At 33.5% G+C, this 11,362-nt stretch overlaps 1 protein-coding gene and 1 pseudogene across 1 annotated transcript in view; one reads left to right on the forward strand and one right to left on the reverse strand.

Moving 5' to 3' along the window:
• LOC136970892 (glutamate receptor ionotropic, delta-2-like) overlaps positions 1 to 10,542 on the forward strand; it is a 35,495-nt gene extending 24,953 nt beyond the window's left edge. The window contains exons 6-9 of the mRNA XM_067265395.1: positions 265 to 412; positions 512 to 741; positions 815 to 1,071; positions 10,365 to 10,542. Coding sequence (XP_067121496.1) covers positions 265 to 412; positions 512 to 741; positions 815 to 1,071; positions 10,365 to 10,542 — 813 coding nt within the window. The remainder of the gene's footprint in view (positions 1 to 264; positions 413 to 511; positions 742 to 814; positions 1,072 to 10,364) is intronic.
• LOC136970927 (5S ribosomal RNA) lies at positions 8,577 to 8,695 on the reverse strand (annotated as a pseudogene).
• Positions 10,543 to 11,362: the final 820 nt, after the last annotated feature.

Consider the following 11,362-nt stretch of genomic DNA (forward strand, 5'->3'; position numbering starts at 1 on the left):
ATTAACACATTAAAAGCAAACGTGAGAGAGGCAATAAAAATTATTTCCAGACACAAACATTAAAAATTTGAATTCTTTCATATTTGTGCAGAAATGTTGTTTTTAAATTATTTATTTCAATATTCATATTGTTTTTGCTAAAGCTTTGGAAACTATACTCAGACCATTTTGACAGCACAAATTACAGAAAGACTAAATTATTTTAACAAAGAAGTCTCTCATTCATATTCATAGCTGAAAATTGTGACTTTAACATCATTACAGATTTGGATCGTGTTATTCTTCACATCCCTCGGATTTGGATTAATTTTGCACAAAGTGATTGAACATGATTTCATCGCAGACGAAATTAAAATATATTGGCCAAGGAGAAAAATTTTTTGGAATCTGTTTTGTACATTTGTGTATGAAGGTATGTTTCTGAATTATGTAATTTCAATTATTGACTTACATATGTAAAGGTGCCTAGTTTGGTGTAATTTTCCTAATATTTATATATCCTGAATCATAGGTATTCAATTGAATGATATAAGAAGATTCCCATCCAGATTATTGATAGGAATCTGGTTGCTATCGGTTTTTGTCTTAATATCAAGTTACAGCGGAACATTGATGTCTTTTATGACTTATCCCACAATAGAACCTGTCCCGAAAGATTTTGACGAATTGGCCAAAGCGGTACAAAGAGGAGAATATTCCTGTGGAATAGCACCTGCAACAGCCATATGGAATACAATTAAAGTTTGTAAAAATAGTAAAATACATTTATTATTGTTTGTATTTGAATAATTTGTTTGATTTTATTCTGCTTTAGGTTTCTAAATCTGGAAATGCTAAAATACTCAGAGATCATATAATTGAAAATAACAATTTAGTAAAGAGTGCTGAGGCTGTAAAATTAGTCCTGCAAAAGCGTTTTGCCTTTATAGCCGTTCTGAAGTTTTTAAAATTGTTTTTTATCAAAGAAAAAGAAATGTACAAGTACACAATTTCGGACGATACTCTTTTTACATTTGTTGAGGCTTATCCAATGAGGAAAAAATTTCCCATGAAAGAGAATGTTAGCATGGTGTAAGTTAAGTTTTTTTTGTAAATATTTGCAAAATTACATAGCACGTGTATCGTTAATATTAAACACGCGATTAAATTATATTTTCAGAATAACTCGTCTGTTTGAAGCAGGAATCGTTGAAAAAATCGATCACTCTAAAATGGAGAATTTTCATACATCTTCACAATATCAACCTGTCACGATGGAAGATCTTATTAGCCCTTTAATATTATTAATTACAGGATATATGCTGTCATTCATTTGTTTAATTCTTGAAATTCTGTATGCAAAAACGCTTATTAAGGTTAAAGTTTTTAAGATAAAATGAATGTACACGTAAAATGTAATTTTGACTAATAGCATTTAAATAGCACTAAAGTATTTCATAGACCAAAATAATATCACGAAATAGAATTGTTAATGATTAATTGCACATAGTGAGGAAACATATAAGGGGTCTGTTATTTCTAAAACAGTCCTTTCTGTAAAATATTCTCTTAATTTTTCTGTAATATATAGAAAATTATAACCGATAAGTAATTTTTCATGTTAAATAAGATATTTGGATTGAAACCTCAATACCATATTTATTTTTTGAAAACACTATCCGCATAACTGAATTACTATATTTTCACTAACCTGGAACGACCCATTTTCTCGTTTCTGACATTTTAATTCTAAGTAATGCTAAACCACTGAGTTTCGTCTCGACTATTGAACTCTTCAAACAGTTCTTTATAAATTTTACTGTGGAAAACAAACATCCGGAAAGAAGATGCCAACTGCAAACATGTCCATCCTAGAAATAAAGCTTTGTTTTTCGTATATTTTAGTAAAACACCAGCCAATTATCTGATATTTCGAAAAAATATAATTCATTGAAACAGTTCTTGTGAAAGTATTGATATAAATGTCACTTACAACGAGAAAATCTTAATCTATTATTCTTACACGTCAACAATTTTGTAACGTATAATATATAGCTTACCTTCATTTCTCAAAGTTGTCATACTGAGAAGCATTTCCTGTAAATAATTAAAAATAATATAGACCTTAAATATTATTTTAAAAAGATTTTTTGGATTTAAAAAATATACGTAGTACAAAACTGTATTGCACTGCATAGAAAAGAAACAGAATAAATAATTTTATATTTGTGACAAGTTTTTATCTGTGCTTAATCTACTCAAAATAAAGGTTGTTATAATTAGGCTACTTAAATGCCTCTACAATGAAATGTGCCGATATTCATAAGCCCTTTTCCTTTGTAATCAGCAAAAACATGCATTTTATTTTATTGTGCCTAGAACCTGCATTTTTCACTTTGTTTCTTATTAAGCACGCCACTTTTAATATTTTCAATTACGCACTGTTGCCAGAACAACTCTGATATATAAAAAAACTGCTTATGTTTCCTAATTAATACCGTTGGCAGGCAAAACTCCATTAAAACCTGACGACGTCGCACAGAGGATTGCACTTGAAGAAAGATAGAAAGAGAATTAAAGTATTGTCTTAATTTCTGTAAATTATATTTATGATTTACATTTTATTTATTTGGACATACATTGTTTATATATTGAAAAATGTTGTGGTAATAAAAATAGTTTCGCTCTTTTGTAGTCAATTTAGGTACTAAACCCCACCTCTGTAATAGAAAAATTATAATTCACAAGTGTTGTCAATATCTATAAGTCTCTGTATTATATTACTGTAGTCGGTAAGTTACTAGAGTGTACCTTGCCGTATTGTGAACTGTGGTAAAATTTTCTGAGCTCATATTTCACAGTATACACATTAGTAAAGCAAAGTAAAACTTCTGTGTATAGCTGATCGTAATAGATAACTAGACTTTTACTTTCCTTATGTCTTCAAATTAAAACACTCCCGTCACTTGGACTTTTCTAAAATTTCAATAAGAGGAGAAACTAACATAAATGCAATTTCGTTTCGTCACGCGGCTGAAGTGATTTCTGAAGTTTGAAAAGCAGATTCGGATTTCTGTGATTTATAACTAACAAAAAATTCAATAAAGAGCTGCATAACTTTCCCCGCTGTTATAAGATTTTACACTTTTCAAAAGTGAAATTTCAATACCATGAATGAATGCACGACGCAACTTGATAATTGCAGGTGATACAGACATCCAAATGGTTAAGTTTGCATACGTATTAGATAATGTGTTATACCCAGTTTCATGCTATAAAACCAGCTGCCGGCTGGAACCGTAAATGCTATTAGTGACGGTTCGCGGCAGCTAAACATTAAAAGAAGCATAGAAAAGCACTTCGAACGACTGCGATCCAAATACCACAAGTTCATGGCTGCGGAATGAGACTGTATCGTGAAGCTAAGCGTGCTTGGTTTTACGATGTGATCAGTTGCCACGCATGTTGGGCAAAATGTGAGTTCCATCCAGCGATGTATGACAGAATGGCTGCAGGAACATTTACGAATACGTCAAAGAGGAAGTGGATTGCACTGACTCATGACAGATGACAGAACGCACAGACCAGAAGATTTGCCGAACAGAGCATCGGGATCAGTTTCTCACGGCATGTGACATCTGCAGCCGCCTGATGCCATCAACGGCTGCATGTGTTTCAAACGGCCACAAAAACCGTTTGCAACAGATTGCATGTAGTCGGGATGCACGCAAGGCAACTAACAACTAGAATGTCATTAATTAATCACTCAGCACAGGGTGTGGTAAGTGATTAATTAATGACAGCTCAACACGCTCAGTGTGGTGTTATCAGCATCGCTACTGGAGCAGTAAATTGTATCGTGTATTGTTTATAAAGGAATGGGGCTTCTGCCTGTGGAAAAATGATGACAGTGGATATGCGTGGCGGTATCCCATAAAATTCTACGTGCCAGCTTTTTTTATCGAGCGTCACACCTGCCCCACCCACACAGGGCATTGTAGTTTGAGAAGTTATCGTGTTCAATCAGCTGATAACTTTATTGCTCATTTCTAATACTCTGATAGCCAATTAATGCATCGCCCAAATTGTGCGGCCTCTGGTTTAGTCACTACTGCAAGCTACCTCCAAAACAGTGTTTCAGTATGGCAAGGCCAGACCAACTGTCTCATCGCAAACAGTCACCAACCAGTATGAAACTTTAATTTTTCCCTGACTGGCAGCGTTATCGGTTCTCTCTCTCATAGTACTTTTGTAGGATGTCTTTCAATGTGATCTACACCAAGAACCACTGCCACATAAACTGTAAATGACAGTTGCACTTCAGTAGATGCTGCTTGGAATGGAATACTTGATGAAACACTTAATTTTATTGATGATAATACGCCTAGCCTTATATCGGAATGTCTAGCTGCAATGAGGACCATATGCTTTAACTGAGTAAACACGTGACTGTTGCAAATCTTTGTCTTTTTAATCATTTGCATATCTCTGTAAGGACTACTGATCTTACAATTTGCAACTGGCAACGTGTATTCTTTTGTAGTGTTGCAATTTTAATTAAGGTGCGTGTATTTAAAATTTAAGTTTATTATCTCATTAATTATTGTAAAGTACAGAAAAAGCTTAATTTTGCGGGTACAGATAAGTTTTATGTAAAAAAATGTAAATGCTAATTACATTTTAAATTTTGATTGAATGTGACCCCACTTAAATTTTGCATGACAACTTTCTCTCTCTTCTAAGCCCTTTTACTTCTTTACCACGAAAATTTAGTAACATTAACGCCTCATATACACAGGATATAATGCTATATTTCGTTTCTTCATCAAATAGATGTCAACTGTTAACGCACACAAACACACACACACATACACACACACACATACACACACACACACACACACACACACACACACAAAGGAAAAAGAAAGAGATATCCATGATTTTTTAAAAGGACTGAAAAAGTCCAGATTTACCAATTACAATGCTTTCATATGTTTTATAACTTCCGCGAAATTATTGATGTGTGTGAAAATCCTAGTATCGACTATCTAAATGGGTTCGATTATCCTAGATTCCTGCCACATCAATGTATATACTGTATATATCTTTAGATCTCCACACATTCATGTGCCAAAAAACTATTATAGTCGATCCCATTCAGAAAGCATAGCACCGTCGTTTTTCTTATTAATGTCTATGTTCATATGCAAAGTCTACATATCCACAGGCATCTGAATAGCGTAAAAAGTAATAGAAGAAAAAAGTGAAATCTACTACGCACGCGGCGCTAGTATCGACAAGGTTGTAAACAGACTAAGCGATACGTTGTCGGTTGTAAAGTACGATTTGTTAATTCATTAAACGAAAATCCAATAATTATTTTAAGACTGAGTAATGGCTGATAGAAATTTTATCATTCAGAAATAAGTAAATACTAAAGATGTTGTGGTAAATATACCCACTTTGATGAGAGAAAAAGCACAGCTGAGCAGCAGTTTGTTTTCTCGAGACAGAAAAATATCTAGTAAAAGAATACATATTGAACGTATTATAGGAATGGCTCGTACTGTACATATAAAATTTTGAGGCGACACATGCATCCGACAGTAACCAAACTTGGCAGTGAAATTATATTTATAAGTTTTATGTTATACAATTTTAGACAATGCATTGTTGGCAGAGATTCGTAATTTGTTTAACTGTTTTTCTAGCTCTCTATTAATACCGTATGTAATTTTTTTCCATTCTAGACTCTATCCTAATTTAACTTTTCCATCTATAGTATTTTTAAATTTTTGTCTGTTTATAAATTCTAAGATTAAGAATGTATACAAGCATACACAGTAAGGTCTTCATTGTGAAACTTCAATTCAAAGTAATATAGTGGTTTTAAAATTTGTACTATAGTTGAATAAATATTTGTAAGCTAATAAAAGAATTTTAATTTTTAAAACAAAATCTCTTTTCATTATTTAAAAAAATTCACACTATACACCATCTATAAAAATTTTACATTAACTCAAATTGTAAAATAAAAATAACAATTTACTCAATTATTTTATAAACTTAATGTTTATAAAACATTTTTTGTAAAGAGCTGGCCTAATATGCTTATGGAAAAACATAATTAGTGTTTCAATCACGTCTGCAATAAATTTATTATCTCTTGGAATGATACGAACTTTGAAGTCACTTTTTGTGTAAATAAACAGATGAGCAACTTGTCTATTTGTCACTGCTAATTGTCCTTAGATTTGATGAAAATAATCAACATTCCGTTTTAAAGTCATTTTGTCATCAGTACATTTCAAATATGATACCTTTAGCACATTCACAGGAAGTTTAAAAATAGAGTAAAAACATTTAACTTCTAATATTTTATCATCATGTTTTGTGACACTTATATGTGTCTGTTCTTCCATATTCTTCTATTGCCAATACTGTTACACATACATGTTTGCAATACAATCTAGACCCTTTACCTGCTGTACATTCACATATTGCATTTTCTATAACCTCATCATCTGTAATTACTAAATCTATATAATATGTGTTCCCCTTGGTTAATTCAGATTTTACATTACCTTTAATATATTTTAAAAAAATTCTCTTTTGTTCCTCTTATTATTAATAAGAATTAATTAAAATACATCTACATAACAGACAGTAACATTCTTTGATTTGACACCTCCATGTAGGCATCAATATTTTCTATAGTCGAACTTGTATTTGTAAACATGGAGAGGGATCCTTATATTCAGATGAATCAAAAAATTTGAGTTCAGGAGAGCTATAACAGAATATACAAAAATTGTCAGTTTCCTGATTCCTCTCATGTGCCAGTAACCTGAAAATTATTGTAAACAAGTTTAATAACTAGTTAACATATGTTCACCAATATTTTCTTTATTACTTCGTTTAAGAATTAACGTTTTTCGTTTAAAAATTAACAAATCGTACGTTACAACCGACAACGTATCGCTTAGTCTGATTACAACATCGTCGATACTAGCGCCGCGTGCGGAGTAGATTTCACTTTTTTCCCCTCAAATTTGTCTGAAGTGTATATAAACTTTCATATTTAATAAATTTTAATATAAAATTTAATTAATTTTAAAGATTGGCTATTTATCAAAATAAATATTAAAATTGCACACTTTTAGATTCATTAAAACGTTTCTACTTTAATCAATATTTATTTTCATCTCTGTCATCGTTTAGGTTTACAATAACGTGACTATTTTTAATATAAAAACAGCGATAAAGTAATTAAAATGAGTACCATAGTTTTGCAATGAATTGGAAAATATCGGGAATTCACCAGCACAACTGCTCTCCCGTCATTACAACGCCGAATTAGTGAATTCCGAAGCGAAAAGGCCGTTCTGCAGTATCGCAGTCACACAGCGCCAAGTGGGAAATTCACTGATACACGAATCAAAATTGCCGATCTCTCCCTCTATTAAACGTCTGTAGTAAATGTGAATATCTCGTTCGAAAGATACTTGTTTTCTTAGGTAGCGTGCAAAATTTCTGGTTTTTCTGTAAAGGGATTGCCGAAATATAACCAGTTGAAAAGTGCAAAGATCTCCATAAAAGCTGTGACTTTTCTCTTTCTTATTCATTTGGCGGTGCAGATGCTCCTAGAGAAAGAACACCGCTGGCTCTAGAGAAGTTATATTTTAAACTTAAGCTTTTCTCGTTATTAGTGAGGTGCTGGCGAAACTTGCGGGTGGATAAATCAAACTTGGCGGGGTCCTATCCCTTGCTTTTATCGCTTCTTAAAATAAAATTAATCCGAACGAATGTTGTTGTTCAGAATAAGAAAAGCTCAAATTGAAGCAAATTAAACTTTATTGTAGCGATTACACTAACACCATATTGTGGGTGACTGTCGTGTCGCCCAGCGCCCTCGAAATTGCTGGTCGTAGCTGCCTCGGGTTTGAAACTACAAACTATATGGATTTCGGAAGTTCGTAACTTAGCAAAACCTTATAAAGTAAATCGTAAACGTTTGTAAATTAAACGGTTTCCATAAGCGCTGTAAAGTTATGCCCGATTTTAAATTAAGTTTAGGCTACTATCCTTTACAGAAGATATAATTTTGTGTAACTTACAGATACCATTTAAACATTGTAAATAAAAAAGAGTTTATTAAAAGATTGCGGCCTGAAATTTACTGCAAACCAAAATTTTCGCCATGGCAGTATTACCGTCGCTCTCCCTCCTATATGCTTAGTATCCAGCAACTATATACAAATTCTATTTAATTCTAAACCCACATTATTATTTCACATTTAATGACTTGTGTATTTTTAGTAAATAAAAAATTATATATGTGGGGTTTAGACGAGTAACATTCCTAAACCGTTAAGATTTACGAGGGTTGCGGGGGAGACGAGAACGACAAAGGGGAGAAGTGGAAAAGACGATACTTACCGAGAAGTTTTAAAACAATGTACAGGAAGCTAAAGGTTACAGAAAAGAAATGTTTGCTTGGCATAATGTATTAAACAAAAATTACTGCGCCAAGTGATAAATGTTATTAGACGAAAGAAAAAGAGATAGGTCGAAGAATGAAAGTAAAAGAATAGTGACAGCAGCATCCGGTATTCCCAGGTCGTTTCCGCCCCAAGTACTGAGCGGGCCCGACGCTCCTTGACTTCGGTGATCGGACGAGAACCGGTATTTTCAGCGTGGTATGGCCGCTGCCTGAGACAAATCGCCTGCACAGCATCACTTATGCATATTCGTACCCAATTCGCGCCTCGAATATCGCTTTTTGTCCTTCTTCCCATCACATTCCACTTTAAACCAGGTTTTCTTAAAGCGTTCGATATTACATTGACAGGATCGATGGGGAAAAAAGTTTATTAAAAATTAACAATATCAGTCAATTTTACTAACTTAATAAGACTTATTATATGTGTAATATTATAAATAATAAACAATTTAAAAATCCCACTAGCAATTCTTTTATTCCTCACAACGTCGGAATGTTAAGTTTTTCATTTATTTAATTTAAAATCTCCACACCATATCAGTAGTGGCTTGCCCCTGTACGTCATACTTTACCTTTAACAATAGAGTCTTCTATCTAACTGCTTTAAGAGAAAAATTTTTCAATTGAAATAACGCGACTTCCGGTTTGCATCGGAAGTTCGTACATACTTGGTACATAGTCGGGGTCTCCTGCTGCCCCTAAATTTCCGTATCTGATCTCGTCTTTCATCTATCTAACTCCGTTCTCGAGGTAAGGAAAAGACAGGCGGAATTTTCTGATTGCAACTCAATATGCGTCTAGTTTACTTGTCCTATTATAATTACGTAGCTTAACAGTAAAGTAGAGAGTGTCAGTAAACTCAAACAGTAAACTTATCACAAAATTTCTCAAAAAAACGGTATTAAACTTATAGAAAAATAAACGGTATTCAACTTATGTAAATATTTGCTTTGTGCAATAATCATTTGACGAACTTCTTTTTCCGATTTTACAATCAGTCTTAACAGAAAACAGAGTCTAACGCATAGTTTAACACATCTGGAATGAAGTTTCTAATTCGTCATAAATGCAAAAATAAATCGTTCTCAACAGGGATGATTTGGCGGTGCAGTACAATCAGTCTGCACCGCCAAATAAATAAGAAAGAGAAAAGTCACAGCTTTTATGGAGATCTTTGCACTTTTCAACTGGTTATATTTCGGCAATCCCTTTACAGAAAAACCAGAAATTTTGCACGCTACCTAAGAAAACAAGTATCTTTCGAACGAGATATTCACATTTACTACAGACGTTTAATAGAGGGAGAGATCGGCAATTTTGATTCGTGTATCAGTGAATTTCCCACTTGGCGCTGTGTGACTGCGATACTGCAGAACGGCCTTTTCGCTTCGGAATTCACTAATTCGGCGTTGTAATGACGGGAGAGCAGTTGTGCTGGTGAATTCCCGATATTTTCCAATTCATTGCAAAACTATGGTACTCATTTTAATTACTTTATCGCTGTTTTTATATTAAAAATAGTCACGTTATTGTAAACCTAAACGATGACAGAGATGAAAATAAATATTGATTAAAGTAGAAACGTTTTAATGAATCTAAAAGTGTGCAATTTTAATATTTATTTTGATAAATAGCCAATCTTTAAAATTAATTAAATTTTATATTAAAATTTATTAAATATGAAAGTTTATATACACTTCAGACAAATTTGAGGGGAAAAAAGTGAAATCTACTCCGCACGCGGCGCTAGTATCGACGATGTTGTAATCAGACTAAGCGATACGTTGTCGGTTGTAACGTACGATTTGTTAATTTTTAAACGAAAATTCAATAATTATTTTAAGACTAAGTATTGGCTGATCGAAATTTTAACATTTAGGAATATACTTACTTTTATAAGAAGAAAAGCACAGCTGAGCAGCAGTTTGTCATCTCGAGACATTACATTAGTTGAAAGAGGGGGACTTCTGGTATCACTTAGAGGTATGACAAGGAGGAAAAAGGAGATGAAAGAAGAGGGAGAAGTAAGATTAGGAGATATAAATGGGTCAGCATAAAGATGAGAACTCGAGCGCATGCATTGCAATAATTGAAATGAACAGTATACAAAACATAAAAAAGCATACATGAGAATAATACAAAATATATACAAATGGGTGGCACGACAATTAAGTTTTTAACAAAAGCAAAGTGATTACATAAAATAAACTATAGGATAGCATACAAAAACAGGGTGAAATGAAGAAAAGTACATTGCAGATATTGAAGATCGCAACAAACATGGGGGACAAGGTATACACTTGTACAACAGTGAAATAATAATACAAATGTAACAGAATGCTGTGAAAACTGAACACTAAGAAAAACAGCTGAAAGTAACATTTAAGCACCAATATATAGTAAAGTGAGCACATACAAATGCGGACTATTAACACTAAGCGAAACAAAGGTGTGACGCGTGGAGAGAAGTTGGCAAACAAGTAATACAAAGACAAAACAGTACCTGTAGGTGATGAAAAGCGATAACAGGGTCAAAAAGTGAAGAAAAGTCCGTTTACGTTGAACCATGGTTGTTATCAGCGCTGGTGCATGAACCGCGTGGTGGATCGAGAGCTTTAGTCGTCTGCAGGTACTTCTTTAGCCAGTTGAAGATGTCTTTATTCTCTATAAGGTTGTCCAAGGGGCAAGGCCAATTATTAGCTTGCGTGGAGCACACTGCTGATGAGATTGTCTCTGTTTATCTCGAAAAGTTCACAGTCCATAAGGAAGTGCAGGCTGTCTTGGTTCGAGATTCCATCACAGTGGCAGACGTTAGAGTCCTTAAGGCAGAAGCGCTTCAGGTAAGCATTGAGGTTGCCATGGCCCGTGAGAAGTTGG

This window comes from Centruroides vittatus, unplaced genomic scaffold, assembly GCF_030686945.1.
Source record: "Centruroides vittatus isolate TY-2023 unplaced genomic scaffold, ASM3068694v2 contig_221, whole genome shotgun sequence".
NCBI lineage: Eukaryota > Metazoa > Arthropoda > Arachnida > Scorpiones > Buthidae > Centruroides > Centruroides vittatus.